This window comes from Eumetopias jubatus, unplaced genomic scaffold (genome assembly GCF_037043125.1).
Source record: "Eumetopias jubatus isolate StellerSeaLion01/CBP00866 unplaced genomic scaffold, mEumJub1_p1.0 scaffold_13, whole genome shotgun sequence".
Lineage (NCBI taxonomy): Eukaryota > Metazoa > Chordata > Mammalia > Carnivora > Otariidae > Eumetopias > Eumetopias jubatus.
Window position 1 is genome coordinate 104797975 of NW_028274819.1, and position 27497 is coordinate 104825471.

Here is a 27497-nt window from a genome sequence, read left to right on the forward strand (position 1 = left end):
CGCTGTCTTTTCCTCCCTGCTTGTATTTCAGACCCACTAATGTCCCTGTGAGAGACATCCTCTCACTGCCTGGTTTCACACTCTCAAGGGCACGCATCCTTCCAGCCCCATCCCAAGCCCAGCCTACTACATGGCGTCATGACCTTCCTCGTCAGCGAAAGCGTGGGAATGAAGAGACCTGATCTGCGCGCGCGAGTGCGCAGTCTCCGCGGGCTCCCGGCAGACAGTGCGTGAATCACGTGAGTCACGTGACGAGCTGCGCATGCTCCCGGAGCCCGCAGCCGGGGCTGGAAGCCCGGCCGCGAGTCCCTCGGCGTTTGGCGGAGGGGTGGCTTACTTCCTCTCGTCTCCCGCTGTTTCCCTGGACTTGGAATCTCTGAAACAAAAATCTCTCCTTTCCTCCAAGTGTATGGAGAAGATGGGAAAAATCTGAGACTAGTCTCTCGGGAAAGAAGAATTGCCTGAGCGAGGCTGGGTGGGGTGTGTCCCACCCGTTTGGAATGTCAGTAAAGGTACACAAAACGGGACACCCGACTCTACTTCTCAAATGAAACTTACATCCCATACAACACGGGGTGTTTGAAGGAAGTTTGAAGGAAGCCAGTGTTCCCCTGGCTCGCAAGCAAAACTTGCAGGTCCAGACTCTCCATTCCTTGGCCTTTTTCTCTGGTGCAACCACACTTTCAGAATCACACCCTTCCAGGGGACGCCTGGGTGGCTCGGTCGTTAAGAATCACAACCTTCTGGAAGATTCCTTTCCTGATGTCAATAGGTTTTGTCACCTTAATTGGCAGCTTTCAAAAAAAACCTTCTAACATACATGGCTCACATACTTGGAAGTGCTTTCATGGGGTGACTTTGACCCGCAATTTCAAAGACATTCTAAGGTTATGCCCAGTTAGTTGATGTGGAAGGGAAAAAAAAAAATCACCTCATAAAACAAAGGTCAACAATATCGTCCATAAATTCCAGGTACACACTCTTGCACCTTAGCAAACCAACTTAAGGTTTTTTCCCTTTGGTTTATCTCAATGTTAGTTGTCATAAAGATTTGTGTATGTTTATTAGCTACTTGTGAAAAAGCCATTCGTTTTAAGTAAGTTCCCAGAAAATACTGTTTGTTTAATTTGATTTGCTAATATTGTGAAATATAAATCACTTAATAAAACTAGACTAGATAATTAGGGAGTTATTATTGACAGTCTTTATAGGATCCCAATCACTGTTTGAGGATTGATAGCAATCTGTGTTGAAATTTTCACCAGCTGTGATAAAATGAGGGGGGGAAGTAATGAGTTTTTCATAAAGCCACAGCATCTGCTTCAAAGAATTGTCCTGTACTCTGGTACTATGTACTTCCTAATTTTTTTGGTGTTAAAGTGGTCTTTCATGAAATAAAGATTTTTTAAGATTTTTAATGCCCTTACTTGGCAAAATATAAAGTTGCCCGCTCAGTGTTTATCTCTTCTGCATTATTATTATTGTTGTTATTATTCTTAATAGTCCATTAAATCCAAAAGTCTGGGAAATACTGATCTAATTCCTCTTCCAGACTTCACATTGTATGATATCTAAAGAGATAGTTATCTAGTTCCTAAAATATTTCCAGGAAAAATGATTCCGCCTAATACATAAATGTTTACGCCAGATTAAGAGAACACCGGGGACATTTTATTTTTAAAATGTTATCTCCATTGCATAAACTAAATGAGTAAGAATAAATGAGAGTGTGTGGAGAGTTATAGTTGTCTAGTGCTTTAAAATATTCAAAGGGCTGATGTAATGAATGGTGATTAACATAACATAATAAAATTAAATTAAAAAAATATTCAAAGGGCTGTCATCATCTCCTTTAATCTTCACAAATAATCCTGTGAAATAGGTAGGCCATGAAGACATCTGGGTTGCTCTGTATCAAAAAAATGTTTATCCCCAAACTAAGAAATGGGTAAATTGTGCTTTCTACATCTTTACAGTTGGAGAAAAATCATTGGCAATGGGCCATTTAAAATTAATTTGTTTGGTGCTCTGCTTCTGATCACTGTTTGACTTCATTTCATGCTTTCATACACTATAATTGGAGGAGGATGGAAATCTCTTAGTTCAATTTCAATCATGTGTGTTCATTCTTATCATATACTTCTTAAATGTGTGATTTTTCTTCTGGTAGTCTCTGCACCGAGTACCTCCGAGTATCCCACCACAGGCTTCCTTTGTAATCACTTCTGTGGACATGTTTTTATGACCTTATAAAATGAACACTCTATTTTGTTAAAAAACAAAACAAAACACCCAACATTTTGCTTCCTAACTCTAGAACCCCCCTCTGTTTCTATACAGGCTCTATACTGGCAAAAAAAAAAAAGCAAAAACGAAGTCACTTTGCTAATTCCCTTGCTAGCAGGGAAATACAATTTAGCACATGTTCAAGAAAAAAATGTCCAAGGAACTTTGTTCCCGCTAGTTATTTTCTTTCTTTCGTTTTTTGTGTGTGAATTCCCTTCTAACTTTTTTTTAAGATTTTATTTATTTATTTGACAGAGAGAGAGAGAGAGAGAGCGAGAACAGGAACACAAACGGGGGAGTGGGAAGGGAAAAGCAGGCTTCCTGCTGAGCAAGGAGCCCAGTGTGAGGCTTGATCCCAGGACCCTGGGATCATAACCTGAGCCAAAGGCAGACACTTAACAACTGAGCCACCAGGGCTCCCCTCTGCTAATTATTTTCAAGGCTGTAATATTTTACTCTGCTTTTTAAAGTTACATTTGAGGTGCTATTATTACATTATAGGGGTTATTCTAATAGGGCTGATTATTCAGCACTGCAAGATTAAGGAAGAAGTTTTGTGCTGAAGTGTGAATAGAAAGTCTCAAAACAGAGAGAGATTAATGTGAGAAAAGAGGCTTCTAATTGACCAAGCAGGTGCTTTTTTAAAAGGGCTTGGGGGGCACCTGGGTGGCTTAGTCGGTTAAGCATCTGACCCTTGGTTTCAGCTCTGGTCATGATCTCATGGGTCATGAGATCGAGCCCCCCACCCACCCACCCGTTGGGCTCCCTGCTCAGTGGGGAGTCTGCTTGAGATTCTCTCCCTCTATCCGCTCCCCCATGCTCTCTCTCTCTCTAAGATAAGTAAGTCTAAAAAAAAAAAAAAAAAGAAAGAAAGAAAAGAATCTTTAAAAAAGGAGGGGAGCTAGGAAGTACAGTACTTCTGAAAGAGGCACAAGCTTTGGAAGGGCCAGAACTCCAACTTCTACAGAAGAAATTATTTCATTAAAATAGTGATTTTACATTAAAAGAAGTACCCATATTCTCTGGCATTACTTCAAGTTCTGTTGCCCTAGGAAAGAGCCCACATTTGAAGGCGAGTCCAAGGCGTGCCAGAACAGTCTCCTCCCTCCACCTGCTTCCTCCTTTCTCCCAATCGCCTGGTCTCCACCCCCACAGGCTTGGTCTCCTCCCCCAGATGCCTATTAGAACCGACGACCAGCTCGCTCTGTTTTCCGATGCTTTCTGCATTCCTAGCTGCCGGCTTCAGCTGCTGAAGGGACTGCCACATTTTCCCATTTACACAGCCTCAGGAAAAGAAAGGGACTTCAAACTTTCCAGATCCCTTTCTCTCGTAGGAAACTATCGAGCACAGGTAAGAAATATCATTCTTGTTTATTTGGAAGTAAGTAAGCTAGAAAAGCGTTTGAGAGCAATTTCAGTCTTCTGACACCACTGTGATGGGCAGGCAGTTACAATGTATGGAACATAGCAAAGTCTGAGGGAAAGTCTTTTTTAACCAACATTGGAGTGTATCACTTTTGAGCAAATGTTCTCAAACTGTTTGGCCCTGTGACCTCTTTCCATTCCTAAAAATTACTGAAGACTCTGAAAAAGTTTTATTTCTCTAGGTTATTTACTGTATTGCTGTCACTTACTGTATTAGAAATTAAAACTGAGACATTTTTAAAATAGTGACCTTTATTTTAAAACAACAGTAAGCACATCATGAGTTAGCATAAATAGCATTTTTAATTACAGATAACTCTACATTTTTAAAAATCTACTCTGAAGAGTGACATTGTTTTTCTTTTTTACAAATCTCTTTAATATCTGGCTTAATAGAGACAGCTGCATTTCTATCTGCTTCTGCATTCAATCTATGCGATATCACACAAAATGTAGCCTCTGGTAAACTGTACTGTATACTCGTGAGAGAATGAGGATGAAAAAGACAAATTATATCTTGGAATTATTATGAAAATAGCTTTGACCTCATGAATCCCTTGAGAATCGCTGCTCTAAAACAATAAAGTAGGGGCGCCTGGGTGGCTCAGTCAGTTAAGCGTCTGCCTTGGGCTCAGGTCATGATCTCAGGGTTCTGGGATCCAGTCCCACATCGGGTTCCCTGCTCAGGAGGGGGGGTCCCTAATCAACTGGGGGTCTGCTTTTCCATCTCCCTCTGCCCGTTCTCCTTGCTCGTCCTTTCTCTCTCAAATAAATAAAATCATAAAGTAAAATAAAACAATAAAATAAGTAAGCTCCTCTTCAAAGGGAATCTCCACTCTGAATCCATGATTCTAAAAGCAAACAAAAAATTTTGCCAAAGATGGATAAACTTGATGGAATCTGCATCAACACCCTTAGCCGGGCTGCAGTTGTACAAAATTATAGCATTCCCCAGGAGAATTTTATTTCATAAAAGAAGGAAAGGGCTGAATAATCACTGAAGTATGAACAACAAAAATTAGGACCCCCCCCTTAAACTCCTCTTTTCTTTTTGCCTATATCCAGCTATTTCAAATTCTATTAAATCTTCCTCCACAACATCTTTTTTAACCTGACTTGTTCATAACATCCCTACATGAATATTATGAATTCTTATGTGAATTCCTACATGAATTCTTAGTAGTGTCATAGCCTATCCCTATTTTTTTCATAATGCACTTGCCCGCTCAGTAATCTGCATTCCTATGGCCTGCGAGATTAAATTCACATTCTTCCGGAGGTGCCTGGCTGGCTCAGTCAGAAAGAGCATGCAACCCTTGATCTGGGGGTCTTGAGTTTGAGCCCCACATTGGGTGTAGAGATTTCTAAGAAAAGTAAATAAACTTTAAATAGATAGATAAATTCACATTCTTCTAGTGACTTCCAAAGCCCTCTCTAACCCCACCCTACCTTGAGTTCACTGCAGGACAACAGGATTGTGCCACTACAGTCCAAAAAATGGCTCCATTCAGTCCACCCTACACCACAACATTGTTGTTGTTTTTTTTAAGATTTTTATTTATTTATTTGAGAGAGAGAGAATGAGAGATAGAGAGCACGAGAGGGAAGAGGGCCAGAGGGAGAAGCAGACTCCCCGCCGAGCAGGGAGCCCAATGCGGGACTCGATCCCGGGACTCCAGGATCATGACCTGAGCCGAAGGCAGTCGCCTAACCAACTGAGCCACCCAGGTGCCCCACCACAACATTGTTTTAATGGTCACATAAATGTTCTTCCATCTCCTTTTCCATCCATTCAAATCTTAAGCATTCTTTAAAGTTAAATTCAATTCTCCTGGGGCACCTGGGTGGATCGGTTGGTTAAGGGACTGCCTTTGGCTCAGGTCATGATCCCAGGGTCCTGGGATCGAGCCCCATGTCAGGCTCCCTGCTCCTCAGGGAGCCTGCTTCTCCCTCTCCTCTGCCTGCCACTCTCCCTGCTTGTCTCTCTCTCTGTCAAATAAATAAAATCTTTAAAAAAAATTCAGTTCTCCTTTTCACACAAGGCCATTCCAAATACATCAGTTCCATTTTAGCTGTTTCCTTTGAGTCTGTATTTAGCCGTTGATTACATATACACCTTTTACCATTAACTACCTAAATTTGCCTAGGTCTTCTTCCATCCCACCTCTGCCGCACCCACGTGTATATATTCATAAAATGGCAACATTTTCTTTTTCTTTCTTTCTTTCTTTCTTTCTTTCTTTTTAATGGCAAAATTTTCAAGAACAAAATGATTTCTAAAACTGAATAGTTAGGTTTTGATCTTGCTGCTATCAAGATGACTATGGGAGTGCCTGGGTGGTTCAGCTGGTTAAGGCTTCTAAGCCTTCGGCTCACATCTTGATGCCAGAGTCCTGCGATCAAGGGTGGCATTGGGCTCCTTGCTCAGCAGGGAGTCTGCTTCTCCCTCTACCCCTCACTCTGCTCATGCTCGCTCTCTCTCTCTCAAAATAAATAAATAAAACCTTTAAAAAAAAAGATGACTACGTACATGATTTTAGGCAATTAGGTAATATGCTTCCTCATTTCATACCATGCCTATGCTACAGAATTGTAATTCCACAGCAAGGATAAACACGATTGCTTTTCAAATTCAAGACACTTTTACTTTCAATCTAATTGTATGTTTTTATACTCCTATGGCTTAACAATGCTGGCTATATAATAAATATTCAATCAATACATGTTGTGTTAGAATTACAAGAAAGTGTTTATGAGGATATATGCCACATATAAATGGTTCTCTCCTTGCAGCCTTACCTAGAATCTAGAATTACAGAATGCTGGAGCTGGTTAAGACCTGAAAAATTAACCATTTAACTTCCTCTTTGTTCAAATGAAACTGAGACCCTCAAAATTAAGTGACTTGCCCCAGGAAGATTGCAAAGCTTGTGACCTAATTTCCATCATGATTTTCTACCATTCACTAGCCTTTGGCTAGTTTCCAAGTCTTGTATAACTAAAACTGTTTTTGTTTCAAAGAACCAATTGCCACGGCATATTCCCAGGAGGATGTTTGTTCTGAGGCAGTTTGTAACTTTAAAAGAAGAAAAACTCAATAATCTGAGAATTTTAGATGAAATATTCAAAGCATCTTTATCTAATGGGAACTATAATTTTCATAGACTAGAGTTAAGAAAGCAAAGGAACACGGATGACAAAGCAAAAGAGGAAAATTGAGGGGAGGAGTGAAAAGGGGCACAACACTTATAATCGTAGATGTACTGATATCTAACAAAAAGAGTGGTAAGAAAATAAACACTCACATGAAATAAAAAAGAAACCACTAGAGAAAAAAATGAAAGAGGAAGAATACTGGAGAAATTACTCTATTTTTTAAAATATGTTTCAGGGGCACCTGGGTGGCTCAGTTGTTAAGCATCTGCCTTCAGCTCAGGTCATGATCCCAGGGTCCTGGGATCAAGCCCCGCATCGGGCTCCCTGCTTGGTGGGAAGCCTGCTTCTCCCTCTCCCACTCCCCCCACTTGTGTTCCTACTCTCGCTATCTCTCTCTGTCAAATAAACAAATAAAATCTTTAAAAAATAAATAAATAAAATAAAATATGTTTCAGGGGAACCTGGGTGGCTCCACGGGTTAAGCATCTGACTCTTCCTTTGGGCTCAGGTCATGATCTCAGGGTTGTGAGATCCAGCCCCACATAGGGTTCCACACTCAGCATGGGGTCTGCTTGGGATTCTCTCCCTTTCCCTCTCCCTCCCCCTCTGCTCCTCTCCCCATGCTCTCTCTCTCCCAATCTCTCTCTCTCTCCCAAATAAATAAATAAATAAATAAATAAATAAATAAATAAATAAATAAAATCTTAAAAAATAAATGAAATATGTTTCAGATTTTCCTCATTTTCCTTCTCCTTCTCATTGGCTTTCAGATGGAGTGAAGGTTTTAAGACAGAAAAAATTCCACCAGTCCCTTTATACACTGTTGTCATGGCAACACAGTTTATCATCACAAACATTTATTCATTTAACATTTATTGAACTCCTGCTGTATATAAGCTTCTTTCCAGGTGTTGAAGATTCAAGAAAAAATGACAATTCATCGTAAAGAAACTCAGAAAGGAAGATGGGCAGACCTATTTGTAATCAAAATAATCTTATTCAGCATAGTAAGAACTATTTGAGAAGCATAAATAGGGGCAGGTAGAGGGGGCCACTGAGGAGAGAATGATTAGGTAGGCATAGCGGAGTCACGGAGGCTTCCCTAGAGAAAATGATGAGTGAGGACTTAAAAGATGAAGAATGAAGGGCTTGGGGCGCCTGGGTGGCTCAGTCGTTAAGCGTCTGCCTTCGGCTCAGGTCATGATCTCAGGGTCCTGGGATCGAGTCCCACATCGGGCTCCTTGCTCTGCAGGAAGCCTGCTTCTCCCTCTCCCACTCCCCCTGCTTGTGTTCCTGCTCTCGCTGTCTCTCTCTCTGTCAAATAAATAAATAAAATCTTTAAAAAAAAAAAAAAAAGAATGAAGGGCTTGGCAGGCAACAAAAGCAGGGAAGTTAAGGCCTGGCAGGAGAAATGACACTGGCAACAATATGTAGCCCAGGGGAGTCTGGAAGCAAGAAAAACAAGTCAAGGAGTATTAAAATAGAAGATACCGGAAGTGATGAGGGCTGAATTTAAAACAGTGCTGGTGGGTAGTCAGAATGGCTAAAATTAACAAGTCAGGAAACAACAGATGTTGGCGAGGATGCAGAAAAAGGGGAACCCTCTTACACTGCTGGTGGGAATGCAAGCTGGTACAGTCATTCTGGAGAACAGTATGGAGGTTCCTCAAGTTAAAAAGAGAGCTACCCTATGACCCAGCCATTGCACTACTGGGTATTTATCCCAAAGATACAAATGTAGTGATCCAAAGGAGCACCTGCACCCCAATGTTTATAGCAGCAATGTCCACAATAGCCAAACCGTGGAAAGAGCCAAGATGTCCACAGACAGATGAATGGAGAAAGAGGATGTGGTATATATACAGTGGAATATTACTCAGCCATAAAAAAAAAATGAAATCTTACCATTTGCAATGATATGGATGGACTAGAGGGTATTATGCTAAGCGAAATAAGTCAATCAGAGAAAGACAATTATCATATGATTGTATTCATATGTAGAATTTAAGAAACAAAACAGGATCACAGGGGAAGCAAGGAAAAATAAAATAAGACGAAATCAGAGAGGGAGACAATCCATAAGAGACTTAACTCTAGGAAACAAACTGAGGGTTGCTGGGTCGGGGGGATGGGGTAACTGCGTGATGGACATTAAAGAGGGCGTGTGATGTAATGAGCACTGGGTGTCATATGCAACTGATGAATCACTAAACTCTACTTCTGAAACTAATAATACACTATATGTTAATTAACTGAATTTAAATTTTTAAAAAAGAACTGGATTAGTCAGTAAAATTAATTAAATAATTCTTTTTTAAAAAGAGTACTGGTGGAGATGGACAAAAGATACCAAATTCTAGAGACATTTCTGAGTTATAATCTACAGTATTTATGAGACAGTTTAGATAAAAGAATCGAGGACTCCTAGGTTTCCATTTGGGACAGGTTACTTGGGTATGTTTTGGAAAGTAATTCATTAGTATATCCTGCAGTTGGACTGTGGGTCTGGAGCCAGAAACTGAAATTTGCAAGTTATATACCATCCCCCCAACCTAGCTACCACCCGCTCTCCACACTTTATGGCCAAACTCCCTAACAGAATAGTTTGTATTTGCTGTCTTACCTGCCCCCCATCCTGCCCCACCCCATGCTGCCCTAGATTTTTGTCAGCGTGCCTCTATTCCCTCCACATTCCCCAAACTCTTCTATTCCCGAACTTCCTAACTGCCAAATTCAATGACCAAGTTTGAGCTTGTGGGCTCTGCAGCTTCTGATCTCAAGCAGTTCTCCTTTAAAACTCCTTTCTCCCTTGCCTTCTGTGACACTTCTCTCTGAGATTTGCAAAATTGAACACATTTTCCACTCAAGCCTGTCATTCTCTTTTTTCTTAGTTATAATGAGGTAACCACTCAACAAATTGCCCAAGCCAGCAACTTGGAAGTCACCTGCAGTTCCTCCTTCTTCCATGTGATCTACAACCAATCAGCTAAAAACTCCTGCTGTCAAGTCTCCTTTCATCCCCATAGCCACTACCTTAGTTTACATCTTCATCAACTGTTACCTTAACTGTTAAAACTGCTTCTGAGGTTGTTTCCTGGCCACTATCCAGTCTTGCCCATAGAATCCACTCTCTACACTCCTGCCAGGGTGAGCTTTTTAAAACATAAATTTGACCATGTCCTTCTCCTCCTTAAAGAAAGTCAGTATTTTTTCAGAAAAACAGTTCAAACTCTTTAGCCTACTTAAGCAAGGCCTTTATAATCTGACTCTCCTTTGGGAGCTTTTGTCAAATTGAACTACATTGCAAATTGCATTTTATGTGAATTGAACTAGGCATAATCAACCCACGTAATATAAATAATACTCTCACTTTATAGGCAAAATGAAAATATGTGAAGTCCTCCAAATTAGTTTATCTAGAATGACATAATTTCAAAGCTGGTAGGCTAAGTGAGTTGTGAACCATTAACACTCTTGACACATTTAAATGCCTCTTATACCTGACAGAATTCGCTACTTCCACGTTGATATTATGTAAGCTAGGCTATCCTTTAAATACCTCAGAAGTTCTTGAGACGTACAGGTTATTGTGATGCTATTTTTTTAAATGTTAACTACTCTCATAATTTTAAATGTTTTTATATCTGATAGTAATGCTCTCAAAGTGCTGAGGGATATTGTTACTGCTTGTGCTGAGAAGAACCTCCAAATAAATAAGTTGGAAAAACAGTCACATGCAAGAAAACAAGGGAAAAAGGGCCAAAGTACCACCATGATAGAAGGTGTGGAGACAGCATGATGCAAAGCATTATTTAGAATGCCGAGAAAGTTGAAACAAAGAAAGAAAGCAAGAATACAGTTTGGTTGTTGTAGATTTGTGTACTCCAGGGATATCTCTTTACCTACTTTTCTACTTATTCCCAAGGAAAAGTTAATCTTGAACTTTGTGAGATCTTCAGAAATGCTTCCTTCCTGTAAAATGGGGCTGCATTTGCATTAACTACAGTAATAGGCTCCAAACAAGCCATGTTCTCTCAGAATTCCCTGCTTCTTGGCTTTTGCTCACATTGTTCCCTCTTTGTGGAAAGCTCTTCTCCTGGCTTTGAAAATGCCTGTCTCTCTTACAAACCAGCACAATTACCAGTTCCTCTAAGAAGTCTTCCTCAACACTGCCAGGCCGACAGAGGATCTCGTAAATCCAGCTCTTACAGCATTCATTATACTAGTCTGTAATTGTTTATGTATTTGTCTTTCACCAGACCCTGAGTAATTGGAGGGTCGGTATTATATTTTGTCAGCTTTCTAGCTCCATTACTGACACACAGTACATACTCAATAATTAACTGATGAATGATTTCAAATATTGTATAATATTATTATTTTTAAGGTAACAGTGTCCTTTGAATCCATTCACTCATTGACTAAATACTCACTGTAGTAAACATAAGTAATTTCATCCAATTCCTACACATACTACTTAGTACTTCTCAGGTAAATTATTTTCCAAAAATATGAGTGCATTACATAATATTAAAGTTTGTAGAGAAGACCACCCTAGCTATTACTTCATATGCTTGTATATTATATATCTGTATAAATTTGATAACTATTCACATTTGTATGTGTAAGAGGAACTGAACCTAGATTAAACTGTTAAATAGCCACCAACTGACAAGTGTCTTGGGTTAACTTAATTTGGATTAAGTTTTTAACTGAGTTTTAATTTCCTGCTTCCTCTATCATATATATCTGGCCTCAGCAGACTATGCCAGAAAAATATTTGAGCCAGTTCTCTACCTAGGAGCTTCACCTTAAATACCCCTACATATACTCATGACAAGTGTGACCCAAGCACCTGCCTTAGAGCCTCAACCATAACTACCCTCAGGAAACCAAAGTACTGCTGAACTCTGAAGTAGAGCCTCTTAATCATTTCTGTGTCATGGATCCTAATGGACAATCTAGTGAAGTTTATGGACCCCTTCTCAAAATAATGTTTTTACATGTATAACATTAAATCTATTATATCAAAATGGGGTTATCAAAAAAATTAACAAATTTTGATGTAGTATGTATGTGCTTCTTTATTAACACATAAATCACAAAATCTACTGGTAGGACCAGTAACTTCTGTATATTTCAAAGTAGTAAGGAATTTAAACCCTATTTCAAGATCTTGGGGCACCTGGGTGGCTCAGTCTTTTAAGCATCTGCCTTTGGCTCAGGTCATGGTCCCAGGGTCCTGGGATCGAGCCCCACATCGGGCTCCCTGCTCCGCGGGAAGCCTGCTTCTCCCTCTCCCACTCCCCCTGCTTGTGTTCCCTCTCTTGCTGTGTCTCTCTCTGTCAAATAAATAAATAAAATCTTTTAAAAAAATAAATAAACCCTATTTCAAGATCTCAAGATAACACAATAGGAAATCTGTATCTCTATTAGTGACATTACAGGTACTGCTAATAATATGTTTGTTTCCTACACCATAATGGAAGGAACTGCTAAATTTCAGTTAGAAGTTGGTGAAAATAAATATGTAAATTTTTTCCCATCACAAATTTCCCAGATAGAGAATCCCTGCTTCATAGACAAAGATCTGGAAGGATACACACTTATATTGGAGGGGGATGGAGTAGGGTGGGGCAGAGGAGAAGAACAAAAATAAGTTTTAACATTTTCAAATCCTATATTATTATTTGTTGTTGTTTTTTACAGAAACACTGCATATTTATGTATTACTTCTGTAAAAAGCATACTATATCCCAAACTCCAGATCTAAAGCTACTGCTGCATAGGGAGAGGGGGCCACCAGATGCCACACCCTTCAGCCTCCTCCCATCACTACCCTCACCACGCTGCCCTCACTGCCAGGTGGAAACACCATTTTTATCATTGGCTCACTTCTAGCACTTTGACAATGAACTCACAAACCTTCAATCTCCCATGCACATGAACCCATCGGTCGAAAGACAGAGATAGAGTCCATTCGTAGTTAAATGATAGGCATTCTATATTTATACTGATAATATGTTTCCCCCAAGATACTAAGACAATATTTCAGTTCATTAGTGGACCACTTATCCACCCTTTATAACTTTGTTTTATGAGAAGATGCTTTCTAGATTCCAAATATCTGATGGTTTGCAAGAGAACATCTGAACACGTGTATTCATAAGCTGAAGACCCAAGCATTTATTAAATGTCTAAAGTGTTCATCGGCATATTGGGTGATACACTGACTTCTGAATTTGGAGTAGTACAAGGCAGTGAATAGTAAAAGATTCTTTTTGTGTAAATGGAACAACCACTACCTTTTCACAGATGATGCTTTGCTTTCATTAGGAATAAAGATGGCTGCTAACCCAGGAAAAGACAACTGCATCAACTTTGTGGAAATGAAATTTATTGACAATACGCTTTACTTTAAAGGTAAGCCTAAAGCAATAGACCAAATAAGGGTTCAGATAAATGTTTGCAGCGAGAAAAGATGTTGTGAAGTGAACTATTAAGTAACTCTTTTTTGTCACCAAATTCCATTGTAATACTAATGACACTATTCTCTGCGGAGAATAGAAATTAACCATAGTATGTCCAACATTCTAGCACCACGACGCACCACACGTCCTGGCTCTTCAGTTAACAGCAGCCAACTCACAAGGTGGCTTCAGGTGCACATCATGAAAATCCCACAAAATTGGGTATATTCAGGGAATATAATTTCCCAAAACAAGCTGGCAAATCATATAAGAAATACCTTACATCTAGAGTTCTGTGAGTGAGTTATACCATTTTATGTAAAAATATTTAACAAATAAAAACAGATTCTAATGATTAATCTTCGATGGGCAGTTTGGCTTCACTTGAAAGGCTAGCTTCATTTGACAGCTTCATAGAAAGTCCCTAGGTGGGGCGCCTGGGTGGCTCAGTCGTTAGGTGTCTGCCTTCGGCTCGGGTCATGGTCCCAGGGGTGCCTGGGTGGCTCAGTTGTTAGGTGTCTGCCTTCGGCTCGGATCATGGTCCCAGGGTCCTGGGATCAAGGCCCGTATCGGGCTCCCTGCTGGGCGGGAAGCCTGCCTCTCCCTCTCCCACTCCCCCTGCTTGTGTTCGCTCTCTGTGTCAAATAAATAAATAAATAATCTTAAAAAAAAAGAAAAGAAAAGAAAGTCCCTAGGTGACTTTCCATTTAAGCAATAAACTTAAGAGTAAATCTATCATTTTATAAAATTTTCTTTTAACTGAAAATTCAAATTTATAAACCCGGGATATAGGTTTTTTATCCAATTTAACTGTGAACACACTAAGTCTGAGCTTCATTTTATGGGAACTTTGGGATGATTATATAATATTTCTGATGGAGGCCCACAAAAGCCATCACTGGTAAGATAGTGGTTAACTATTGGGGAGTGACAGAAGAGTAATGAAATGGTAGGGTAAAAGATATTCTGAACTGAAATATAGAATTTAACATATTTTGTTTCTCTTTTTTCCCCTTTAGCTGAAAATGATGGTAAAGTATAAATTTATTTCTCTTTCTTTGTAAAATAAGTAACTACTTTAGTAAGCATCTCTCAGACACGTCCACATCACCACTCTTAGCTGAGAGAAACTGGTACCAATATATTTGAGAAGCAAATCTTCCCACAAAGGCATGTGGACTCGATAGCATGGCCTTGGAATAAAGGTGACCAGAAGAGATACAAACAAGAACCTCTAGCAAAATATGCTTCTCTCTACACCTTAGGAAATTCTCTAGCTCTTAGAATCTACAAAGTAGATTATCTGTTATATATGAGATTAGCAGGAAGTTATGGATTCTCTGGAGGAAAAGGGGATTGAAGCATGAGAACTGTCCAAAATCAAGAGAATCCTCCTTCGTCAACCCCGTCTCTCAGAAATGCGTTGGGAAGAAGGCTGGGAGGCTCCCAGGGGATAAAGAATTCTGGAAATAGAGGAGATGGGGAAGGGTAGAGCAAGCAGAACTATGAGGCTGAGCCATCGAGTATTACTGAGATGTGGAGGCACCCGGTCCTTGTCCTGGCATTCAGGTAGGATCATACCCAAGTCTGGCCTGTGAGCCTCTAACAGGCCCCCAGATTATTAAAGGCCATTAGTTTCTCATACTTTTCCTTAAAAATATCACTTTTCCCATTCTTAAGGTGATCCTTACTGGACTAGAAATAGAAGACAGCAACTTTTTTGAAAAAATACTCCTTTTTCATGTTTCTTTTATCCCCCCAGCTTTATTGAGATATAAATGACATATAACTCCTCATGCTTCTTAAAGACTGCCCTATTCTCCATTTATTTAATTCAATACATATTGGCATCTGTATCCCAGGTGCTATGTTAAGCAGTAGGATACAATGGTGAACAAAACATGGTTCCTACAGGAAGAAGCAGGCACATCAGGAAGGCAATTGGACTATGGTATGTCAAGTGTTACAAAGGCACAGGATGCTATGGGAGCACACGGAAGGGGCACCCAATTCAGTCCAGTAGATTCTGGGAGGGCACTTTGAAGGAGGGACAGATTTGAAGAGTGAATAGGAGTTAGCCAAGAGAAAGTATTCCAGGCAGGGAGAAGACCACATGCAAAGGCCAAGATCTGAAAGAAAGAAAGCATGGCACCTACGGGGAATTAAAAGTAACTCAGAATGGGAGTAGGAGAATCGTGTGAGAAGAATGATAAATAGGGTGCAGATAAAGAAGGTTCTCTTACTCCAAGATAGGGAATTCGAATCTGATCTTTGGGATAATGGGGTCTCGTTAAGCACAATTTATATGATCTGGAATACAGAGTAGTTTGCTGTAACAAAGTGATCCAAAAATATAGTAACTGAGTAAGATAGAAAATGTTTCTGTCAAACGCAAGACCGAGTAGGTAGTTCAGCATTAGTATGGCTAGATACTGCCTGATGATGTTGGGATCTCGTTTCTTCTCTCTTGTTACTCCAGCATCCCTAAGCTGTTGAACTCATTCACATACTTGAAAAGCATTACCACACTTCCCGGGTCCATATCCCAGCTAGCAAGAAAGGGTTCAAAGTAAGAGGAAGACAGTCCCATTTCTTTTAAAGGCTCTACTTGGAAGTCATACACATCAACTGCACTCATTCCATCCATTAGCATTTAGTCGTGTGGCCACACCAACTTCGAGGAAATCTGAAAATATGATCTTTATTCTGGGTGGCCATGTGCCTCATTAAAATTCAGAGATAAATGATCATCTCTCTGAATTTTAACTTAATTAAAATTGAATTATAATTGCTTCTGACTTCAGTATAAAGAATTGATGTGTGGACAAAAAGGGGGGATGCCAATTAAGAGGCTATTATTGCAGTCCCTGTAAGAAATGACGGTGACATGGATTAAGGTAGGCACAGTGGGTGCCAATGAAGAGCTGTGGAGGGAGTTTAGAAATATTTGGAAGAATAAACAGGACATGAGTGGGGCTGGATTTAGAATGGAGATGGAGAGAAAGACAGAAGAGATAATGGCTACATTGTTTCACTTGGGCAATTTGTACCATTCCGTTAAATAGGAAACACAAGAGGAAAAGCAGGGTAAAGAGGTATGCGGAGCAAAGAGGAAGACATCCATGTGCTTTGGGTTCTTATCTGTGGGACATCCTAGTGGAAATGTCCAGTAGACCCTTGGACATATAGTTCGGAGCTCTGGATGAAAATTTGGACTGGTTATATAGATGTAGGAGGCTTATGTATAGAAATGCCATCTGAAGCTACAGGAATAAAAAGACCAGTCAGAGGAAATGTGTAGAGGGAGAAAGTAAAAGTCAGTGACTAAACTCTGAGGAAATACCCACATTTAAAGGATGCAGTAGAAAAAGAAGCTAATAAAGAACAGAGCAGAGTAACCAAGAGGAAGGAGAAAAACCAAGAGAATGTCACGGAATCCCAGGAGAGCCTTTCAAGCTGGAGGTAAAAGGTACCGTGTTGGATTTTGCAGCCTTGAACACCAAGGGCCGGAAAGCTCTATTACATTTAGCAACAGGGAATTTGGTGACCTCAGTGAAAGCAGTTTAATGGAGAAATGGAGGCAGAGGGGAGAAATGGGTGGCTCCGTTGGTTAAGCGTCTGCCTTCAGCTCAGGTCATGATCCCAGGGTCCTGGGATCGAGCCCCGCGTCGGGCTCCCTGCTCCGCCAGGAGTCTACCTCTCCCTCTCCATCTGCCTCTCCCCCAGCTCATGCTCTCTCTCACCCTCTATCAAATAAATAAATAAAATCTTAAAAAAAAAAGAAAAAAGAAAAAGAACTGGAGGCAGATGCTGACTGCAATTAGTAGAAGAGTGAATGGTAAGGGAGTGATACAGATAATTCTTGCCAGAAGCATGGCTATTAAAAGGAAGAGAGAAACAAGGCCAGCTACAGAGTGGAATATGGTTGATAGAGAAATTTTAAATCTCAAAGTGAAAAGAGCTTTATGTTTTTCTTATAAAAATAATGTTTATTATAAATAATTTTAGGCAATGAAGCTAAGAACAATAAGAAAAATAAAAGCATGAAAATAACCTAGAAATAATCATTGCAATCATTTTGATGCAATATTCCTATACACCTTTCAGTATATGTTATATTATACCTAAGCTTCTTTTTCTAGTTTAAATTCACATGCACATCTTTCCATGGCAATGAATAAACACAGTGATATTCAATCTGTGATCTTCCATAGTAAGGGCCTACCAAAATGTTTTTGATCAATCCCCAATTGATGGCATTTGAGTTGTTTCCAGTTTGTTGCTATTATTAACAATGCTCCTGTAAGCATTTGTGTAGTGAAATATTTACACATTTGCCTGATTGTTTCTTTAGAATAAGATCCAGGAATAGAATGGCTGGTTGACTGGAGAGAGGGGATGATTGGTAAATCAAGGTTTCAGTAGAAGATACATATGGAGCACAGATGGATTTAGCTCTGGACACCAAAAGGGGCAACTTTTCCACATTTCCTCTTGGGACAAGAGGCGTAGAGAAAATAACAGGGGGTGCCACAGTTACATTTCTAAGTGGAGTGGCAGGAAATCATGGGCTGAAAGCAAAAGCAGAGGTGACGATGTAGAGGTCCTTAGGAGACAGGAGAAGGTTTGGAACTGCAGCTCTGGACTACAGAAGAATACTGAAGTGTAACAGAAAGGAAGTATTGACAATCGGTGAATTTGTGATGGCACCAACTTGTACACATGTATAACTGTTCACCAGCAAGACTCGGCAGCCCGGTTTGGGGGTTTTGTAGTGGGCAGACAAATAAATTCTGGATTTAAGATCCTGGCAAAAGGGTGGATAAAATGATGAGCCGTGAGGCCCAGGCTGCATAGAGGAGAAAGGAGAATAGCAAGAGGTTAGCCGGAGAAAATGTAAGAGGCAGGAGGCTCTGAAGTAGAGGAAAAGCTTAAGAAAGTAAAAGGATGGGAGATAGTGGTTGGAAAATAGGATATTTGAATATAATACTGTAGAGGAAAAGTAGTTCTGGGTGATGACAAGAACTGGCTGTGCTCTTGGAAGTTGGTTAAAAAACACCGTGCAATGTTGCCCTAGCCGCTTCTGTACCAGAAGATTACGATTAGTAGCTATGGAAAACTGAAATATACAGTATGCTTATTTGTAAATTTAGAGGGAGAAAATGTATTTTTAAATGAAATTTAATGTGCATTGTAGACAACCTGGAATCAGATTACTTTGGCAAGCTTGAACCTAAAATCTCAATCATACGAAATTTGAACGACCAAGTTCTCTTCGTTAACCAGGGAAATCAACCCGTGTTTGAGGATATGACTGATTCTGACTGTACAGGTATTATTTTTTTAATATATATTTGTAACACAAAAGTGACAAGCTGCTACTTCTTCCCATTCCATTTAACTACCTCTGTTTTTCTGTGATAGACCTAATCCTCAGATGAAATGTCCTAGGAGTAGTAACAATTTCACTCACAAGAAACTTGATAGGGTATCCCACATTTTTTTGGCTGGGGTGAAAAATTGATGCAATAAAGACATTGCCTACATGTGGGTCACCAATCCCTTCACTGTAATTGCATTAACTATATAGGATCTCAAATGGATCCTTGATACCTGCTGCTCATAGCTGAAATTGCTGATGGCATTTTCGAAACTCAAAATTAAAAACAAATACACAAGCATTTCAAGTAAGTCTGTCTTACCCCAGAAATTTAGAGTGCCTTCTAAAGTGAATCAGTTTACTGTGCCTTCCAAGGTTTGAATTCCAAATCAGAGTTGAGCCAGAGTTGAATGAGTGAAGTGCACTTTTGAAAAAAAACTAAATTTTTACCTTAACAGATTTTTTAAATGTTCTATTTAGCATTTAGAAGTTAAAAACAATCTTTTAATGAACTCAGAGTATCTGTAAAACACTCAAACTTTGAAGCATTTGTGTTATAATACATATTGTGAATGTGTTTAATGTGTTTAAAGAATGTGGGGGCACCTATTTAACAGGCTGAATCTCAGAGTAATGATAATGGGTCTATTAAGGATTATCCTTAGGCTAATTTCCATAAATACTGATTTGCAAAACTTCTAACTAGTGTTCCCATTTATTGTTTGTTTCAGATAACGCACCCCATACAGTATTTATCATATATATGTATAAAGATAGCCTCACTAGAGGTCTGGCAGTAACCATCTCTGTGAAGTGTAAGAGAATGTCTACTCTCTCCTGTAAGAACAAAACTATTTCCTTTAAGGTAAGACTGACTTGTTTTAGTCATATTTTTGTGCAAAATTTAAAAACCCAAATATCCTCAGTCCTAGCTTTTATCTACAACAAGAATAGCAGGAAGCAGGGCGCCTGGGTGGCTCAGTTGTTAAGCGACCGCCCTCGGCTCAGGTCATGATCCTGGAGTCCCGCGATGGAGTCCCACGTCGGGCTCCCTGCTCGGCGGGGAGTCTGCTTCTCCCTCTGACCCTCTTCCCTCTTGTGCTCTCTATCTCTCATTCTCTCTCTCTCAAATAAATAAATAAAATCTTAAAAGAAAAGAATAGCAAGAAGCAGAGAAGCCTTAATATGGATAGTTACTAAAAATTGTGAGACTCTCTAACTTATTGCAATGACATCATGGTTTTTCTGAACCTGTTGTAGGGAGGAACGGGCACAAGACTTGTTTCAGAACCCGAGTCTTCTGAATAATCAACCTATAGATAAAGTAAGAATATAGAGTACAGACATGAATTATCATGTATATTAAAGAGTGGCATGTGAATTTCCAGAATGAGTCCTGCCACACAGAATGAAGTTAAATGTCCTTCTGTAAGCCTTCTACTTTGTAAATTATGATATTTTAATCCTTAATTATTTTGTTCCTGCGTCTTAGCCAAGACTTAGGCTTTCAATTGACATATGTTATTTTTTTATTTATTTTTTAAGTAGATAAATAAATTTTAATATGGGGCTTGAACTCAAAACCCTGAGATCAAGACTCAAGCTGAGATCAAGAGTCAGACGCTTAAATGACTGAGCCGCCCAGGCGCCTCCATTTATGTAGTTATTTTTAAGTTCTCTCAGACTTACTCGGGAGAGGACCAAATTAACAGATGTTAGGCCAAGCTTACCTTCCCCTGGGTTCAGATTCAACCCCTCCTGATGTAAAGAATACCTCAGGCCCTTGGAGCACTCAAGTTTTGCCAGGTAGGGCTTTCCAAGTTGAGGGTTTCCCAAGGTCATTGGGATTGTTTCCACATCCACTTGTTGTACAGCTTCCCTATGAGAGCTGTCAATAGTTAACACTAAAGCCAAGGAGAGCTACTGGCCCAAGATTTCCTTGCCTCTGTTCTGAAACAGGACACTGAACTAGTTAGAGATCACTTATTCTACCTATCCACACCTCCACTTTCAACTATAACTTTCCACACTAGGTTTGAACTAAAAGGTTTATCTCGCTGTAGTATTTCTAGAGCTTTTGAAGTTTTAGCTAAGGAGGACTTATCACTTATACATTAGACTTTAGCTTTGTCCCAAATTGGCTCCCCCAGCTTCAAGTCTCCCTAAATTCTGGTATATTGTAGACAGCTGCAGATGAGCTGGGGTGAACTAGTTTATCCTCTCATCAGTTCAGGACTCTTAGCTTGTTGATAAAGGACAAAGGTCAAGAGTTAGGACTATAAATTCCACAAGTGTTTGAGAAGTTTGGAGGTACCCCCTACCCAGGTTCTTTCAGGCATCTTGGGAGGATGCTGGAATGCTATTTTGTGTCTGGAGGTCTCTCCATCAGTCCTTAGACAGGATCATGGTAATCTTTGCTACCAGGGGGTCAAAATTAAGCTAAAAAAAAAAAAAGTCCGCTGGCTCTGAGATTAACATGGAAAGAACCTCAGGTGGTCTTTACATTTTCTAGTCCATCCTGAAAAGTAGGTACGATGCAATAATAGGAAAAGTGCAGGCAGTACAGTCAGTTGGGTGACCAACAGCTTCCTGTGATCTAGCCATCCTTGAGAAAACCCTATGCTGGGGCTGAAGGATATAGGAATCAGCATTTGGTTCAGAGCAGAGCCCAGCCAATTTCAGGATAGAAATTCAGGACTACTACAGGACTAGAGTGCTTGACAGAGAAAAAGTGCTGTCTAAGCCAATAAGCAAGGCTACACTGGAACCCAGGACATAGCCGTAGTACAAGCAGTGGGTCTATTTACAGCACGTTTCAGTCCCAGGCTCCTCTTAAGGAAGGAAGAAGCTGAGATGCCTGCCACTTTCTGCCTCTCTCACATTTGGCTCAGAAACAAGAGCTAGCCTTTGCCTAGCCTAGCTCATCAATGTCTTTAGCTGTGAATGGTTGAAGAAGACAGGAACTGACCTTAGCACAAACACGTGGTCTCTGCTGGAACTCTACCTAGTCTTGATCAGATATGGACTCCACTTGGGGGAGAGGAGAAAAGGAAGCTATCCAATGGGTAAATTGGGAGAAACTACAGGCCTAAACCTGAACGTGCATTCAACGGTGGGAAAAGCCAGAGTAAACAGGGAGAATAGATTAGGAATTAAGAGGGAGAGGATTCATCAGTCTTACACAATTCACAGGGTTTTAGAGGTGAGGGGGTGGGGGGATTGGTTAGCCCGGTGATGGGTATTAAAGAGGCACGTACTGCACCGAGCACTGGGTGTTATACGCAAACAATGAATCATGGAACACTACATCAAAAGCTAATGATGTAATGCATGGTGATTAACATAACATAATAAAATTAAATTAAAAAAAAAGAGGGAGATGAAATCAGTATTCTTATATTAAAAGGTTTGTTTGTTTAACTCTTGAGAATAAAAACTTCTTTAGTTCTGTGCAGTAATATACTTCAAAATAAACCACACATATTCAAATTGTTCATGTCCTTAAAAAATTAAATAATCTTTTTTTTTCCTCTCTCTAGGAAATGTGTCCTCCCGATAGTATCAACGATGAAGGAAATGACATCATATTCTTTCAGAGAAGTGTTCCAGGACATGATGATAAGATACAATTTGAGTCTTCATTATACAAAGGATACTTTCTAGCTTGTGAAAAAGAGAAAGATCTTTTCAAACTCATTTTGAAAGAAAAAGATGAAAGTGGGGATAAATCCATTATGTTCACTGTTCAAAACAAAAGCTAGATATTGAAATTGCACAGTTTGAATTTTCTGAGTTTTTGTCTTTCAGAAAGGTTGTAAGACTTTGAGCCTATAATTGTAGTAATGAAATAAAATGAATAATGGTCTCAAGGGATACCATTAAGAAATGAATAAGAAGGGGCACCTGGGTAGCTCAGTCGGTTGAGTGTCCAACTCTTGATTTCGGCTCAGGTCATGATCTCACCGTTGTGGGATCAAGCCCCGCCTGTACCCAGCTCCACGCTCAGCATGGGGTCTGCTTGAGATTCTTTCTCTCCCTCTGCCTCTGCCCCTCCCCCTGCTCACTCTCTCCCTCCCTCTCTCTCTCAAATAAATAAAATCTTTAAAAAAAATGAATAAGAAGGTTTCACAAATTGAATTGACTCCTCCTTATCCAGGTTGATAAAATATTTGTATAACATTAAAAGAATGCATAGTTTCAAAACACATTCTACATTGATAGTTGCAACATAGATTATACTCACTAGAACTGCTTTCAATCTTTTGGGTTACTGGTCCTAATGATAAAAGATACTCATAGTTGACCTTTCTAATTTTTTAAGAATATCATTAAAACCAACAAGATTTTGTAGAGACCACTTCACTTGACTAATTTCTGCACCTCTTCCAAAGTCAGATTGATCCTGAATCCAGGATTATACACTCTGATCAAATGGCATTCAACCCAGGAATGTAAAGATCGTTTAATATTATAAAATGAACTAATGTAATATACCATATTAATAGAATAAAGGAGGGGCACCTGGGTGGCTCAGTCAGTTAAGTGTCTGCCTTCAGCTCAGGTCATGATCCCGGGGTCCTGGGATTGAACCCCACATCAGGCTCCATGCTTAGTGAGGAGCCTGCTTTTTCCTCTCCCTCTGCCTCTCCCCCTGCTTGTGCTCTCTCTCTCTCTCATTCTGTCAAATGAATAAATAAAATCTTTTTACAAAATAGAATAAAGGATAAAAACCACACAATCATCTCAATAGATGCAGAAAAAGCATTTGACAAAATCCAATTCATAATAAAAATTCTCAATAAACTTGAAAGAGAAGATAACTTCTTCAATGTGGAAAAGGACATCTGTGAGGGGCGCCTGGGTGGCTCAGTCATTTAAGTGTCTCCTTCGGCTCAGGTCATGATCCCAGGACCCTGGGATCGAGCCCCACATCGGGCTCCCTGCTCAGCAGGGAGCCTACTTCTCCTTCCCCTTGCTCGTGCTCTCTCTATCTCTCTCTCTCTCAAATAAATAAATTAAATCTTTTAAAAAAAAAAGGACATCTATGAAAAACCTACAGCTGACATCATACTTTCTTTAAATTTATTTTTTAAATTCCTATATAATTAACATACAGTTAAGTTATATTAGGTTCAGGTGTACAATATAGTGATTCAACAATTCCATATATTACTCAGTGCTCTTCACAATAAGTGTATTCTTTATCCCCATGATGTATTTCACCCATCCCCCCACCCACCTTCCTTTGGTAACCACCAGTTTGTTCTCTGTATTTAAGAGTCTGGATTTTTTTGTCTCTTTTTTCTGTGTTCATTTGTTTTGTTTCTTAAATTACACATATGAGTGAAATCATATGGTATTTGCCTTTTACTGACTTATTTCACTTAGCATTATACCTTCTAGATCCATCCATGTTGCAAATGACAAGATTTCATTCTTTTTATGGCTGAGTAATATTCCATTATGTATATATACTACATCTTATTTATCCATTCATGTATCACTGGACACTTAGGTTGCTTCCATGATTGGGATATTGTAAAGAATACTACAACAAACATAGGGGGGCATATCTCTTTTTGAATTAGTGCTAACCTCATACTTAATGGTGAAAAAACAATGCAAGAATGTCAGCGCTTACAACTTCCATTCAACATCATACTGGAGGTTCTAGCCTGTACAATCACAAGAAAAAGAAAGAAAAGGAAGAAGTAAAACTATTCTTATTTGCACACAACATGATTCTGTATATGGAAGATCTTAAGGAATAGACACAAATGCAAAAAAAAAACCCTATTAAAATTAGCAAGCAAGTTGAGCAAGGATGCAGAATACAAGATTAATACATGAAAATAAATTGTATTTCTACATATGAGAATGAACAATCTGAAAATAAAAATAAGAAAACAATTCCACTCACAGTATTAAGACTAAAATACTTATGAATAAATTTAGCAAAAGAAGTGCAAGACTTGTACACTGAAAATTCCAAAACAATGCTGAGGGAAATTAAATATGATTTAAATAAATGGAGAAACATTCCATGTTCAATGACTGAAACACTCAAGATTAAGATGAAAGTTCCCCTAATATTGATCTATAGATTCAACTCAATGTCCATCAGATTTCCAGCAGGCCTTTTTTTGCAGATATTTTGACAAGCTATATCTAAAATGTATATGGAAATTCAAAAGACACAGAATAGCCAAAAAATTGTGAAAAAAAGCAAAGTTGGGCATTTTCATTTCCTAATCTTAAAATTTAATATAAGCTACAGTTATGAGAACAGTTTGATACTGGGGAGCCTGGGTGGCTCAGTCATTAAGCGTCTGCCTTCGGCTCAGGTCATGGTCCCAGGGTCCTGGGATCGAGTGCCGCATCGGGCTCCCTGCTCAGCGGGAAGCCTGCTTCTCCCTCCCCCACTCCCCCTGCTTGTGTTCCCTCTCTTGCTGTGTCTCTCTCTGTCAAATAAGTAAATAAAATCTTTAAAAAAAACACAGTTTGATACTAACATAAGGATAAACATAGATCAATAGAACTGATTTGAGAATTCACAAATAAACTCTTATATTTATGACCAATTGATTTTTGACAAAGGCAGTTTGATAGAAAAAGAGTCTTCAACAAATGGTGCTGGGACAATTGGATATCCACACGCAAAATGATGAATGTAGACCTTTACCTCACACTATATACAAAAATTGACTCAAAATGGAACAGAGACATCAGTGTAAACTAAGCCAGGGTGCCTGGCTGGCTCAGTCGATAGAACACGCAACTCTTGATCTCAGGATATTGAGTTCAAGCACCATGGTGGACACAAAGATTACTTTTTTTTTTTTTAAGATTTTATTTATTTATTTGAGAGAGAGAGCATGAGTATGGGGAGGGGCAGATGGAGAGGGAGAAGCAGATTCTATCCCAGGACCCCGGGGTCATGACCAGAGCCAAAGGCAGACCCTTAACCAACTGAGCCACCCAAGCACCCCCAGAGATTACAAAAAAAAAAAAAAAAGAGAGAGAGAGAGAGAAAGAAAGAAAGAAAGAAAGAGAAAGAAAGAAAGTTAAAGGTATAAACTTTGGGTTTATGTCAAGACCTTGGGTTATGCAAAGATTTTTTAGACACAATCCAAGAAGCATGATCTATTAAAAAAATAGCAAATTGGACTTAATCAAAATTCAAAATTTGGGAGTGAAACTGGGTGAAGGATAATGGGACTGCTCTGCACTATCTTTGCAACTTCTGTGAACTTTAAATTATTTCAAAATTTAAAATAAAAATTAAAAACTTGCACTCAAAAGACATCATTAAGAAAATGAAAAGATGGGGGGCGGAGCAAGATGGCGGAGGAGTAGGAGACCTAGATTTCGTCTGGTCTCAGGAATTCAGCTGAATAGGGATCAAAACCATCCTGAACACCTACGAACTCAACAGGAGATCGAACAGGAAAGTAGCAACAACTCTCTGAACAGAGAAGCGACCACTTACTGGAAGGTAGGGCGTGCGGAGAAGTGAATCCGAGGCGATATTCGGGAGGATAGACGGCGGGGGAGGGGCCTCCGTCGGCCGCTTCTGGCAAGTGCTAGAGCCGCGGAGCACAAAATCGGACCTTTTAGAAGTTGGCTCGGCGGAGGGACGTCGCTGCAGTGACTAAGCGGGGGGTGGAATCCTCGCGGGACAGTGTGGTCTCAGGACCCTCAGGGTCACAGAGAGACCAGGGGTGCCTGAGTGCGGCAGAGCTCCCAGGTATCAGAGCGGGGAAGCCGGCTGCAGAGACGGAGCAGAGTCGCGGGCTCTCAGCTCGGGGTGGCCATAGACTGTGATCTGCGGCCCAGTCGGGCACGGCTCCTCCAGCAGGGACCCAACAAGCAGCAGATCTGGGGAGACTCCCCTTCCTCCCCCGGGGAGGAGCGGTGCGGGAACGCACTGCAGGGATCTGCTGGGTTTGGAGACTCCACGCGGGGTCGGGTGCCAGAGATAGCAACGCTCGATCACAGGCCGGGTGAGCACGGAGTGCGGCCGGAGACCGGGGACACGGGAGTGACTGCTTTTCTCTGGGGGCGCACTGAGGAGCGGGGCCCCGAGTTCTCAGCTCCTCCGGGTGGAGATTGGGAGGCCACCATTTCTGCCCTGGTCCTCCAAAGCTGTACCAAGAGCTTGCAGGGAACAAAAGCTCCTGAGAGCAAACCGGAGCAGCTTCCTTAGCCCAGACCGACAAGGGCGGGGCAATTCCGCCTCCGGCAAAGACATTTGGAAACCACAGCAACAGGCCCCTCCCCCAGAAGATCAGCACAAACAGCCAGCAAGCCAAAACCAAGTTGATCGATCAAGGAGAATGGGAGAACTCCAGCGCTAGGGGAATACTGCACATAGATTCATGGCTTTTTTTTTTTTTACCATGATCTATTATTTCATCAAAGTTAATTTTTGTTGACTGTTTTTTTTTATTTTTCTTTTTCCCTTTTTCAACCAACATCTTCTCAATCCCCTTTTTAAAAAAAAAAACATTTTTTATTTTTCATTTTTAGAGTCATATTTCATCCCTTCATAGTAGTTACCCTTATTTTTGGCATATATATATAGGTTGTTCTCTCTTTAAAATTTTGAGGTACAGTTTCTTCTAACAGATCAAAATATACCCTAAATCACTAGTGTATGGCTTTGTTCTAGTCTCCTGCCTGATCACATTCTCTCCCTTTTTCTTTTTTTTTTTCCTTAAATCTTCTTTCCTTTTTCAAACAACTTATCTTACCAAGTCCTTTTATAAAATCTTTTATAA

The 27497-nt window shown here is 40.0% G+C and overlaps 2 protein-coding genes and 1 long non-coding RNA gene across 3 annotated transcripts in view; 2 read left to right on the forward strand and 1 right to left on the reverse strand.

Annotated features, from left to right (window-relative positions):
* The window catches only part of LOC148162694 (uncharacterized), a 51255-nt gene extending 49838 nt beyond the window's left edge, over positions 1 to 1417 (forward strand). The window contains exon 3 of the long non-coding RNA XR_015766685.1: positions 32 to 1417. This is a non-coding gene — a long non-coding RNA (uncharacterized LOC148162694). The remainder of the gene's footprint in view (positions 1 to 31) is intronic.
* The window catches only part of BCO2 (beta-carotene oxygenase 2), a 73377-nt gene extending 46518 nt beyond the window's left edge, over positions 1 to 26859 (reverse strand). The window contains exon 1 of the mRNA XM_088018010.1: positions 26207 to 26859. The gene's annotated coding sequence lies outside the window, so the exon portion shown is untranslated. The remainder of the gene's footprint in view (positions 1 to 26206) is intronic.
* Positions 3469 to 24069, forward strand: IL18 (interleukin 18). The gene is made up of 6 exons (XM_028105835.2): positions 3469 to 3637; positions 13204 to 13290; positions 14357 to 14368; positions 18535 to 18669; positions 19449 to 19582; positions 22257 to 24069. The coding sequence occupies exons 2-6, from the start codon at positions 13212 to 13214 to the stop codon at positions 22476 to 22478; spliced, it is 582 nt and encodes a 193-aa protein (XP_027961636.1). The 5' UTR covers positions 3469 to 3637; positions 13204 to 13211; the 3' UTR covers positions 22479 to 24069.
* Positions 26860 to 27497: the final 638 nt, after the last annotated feature.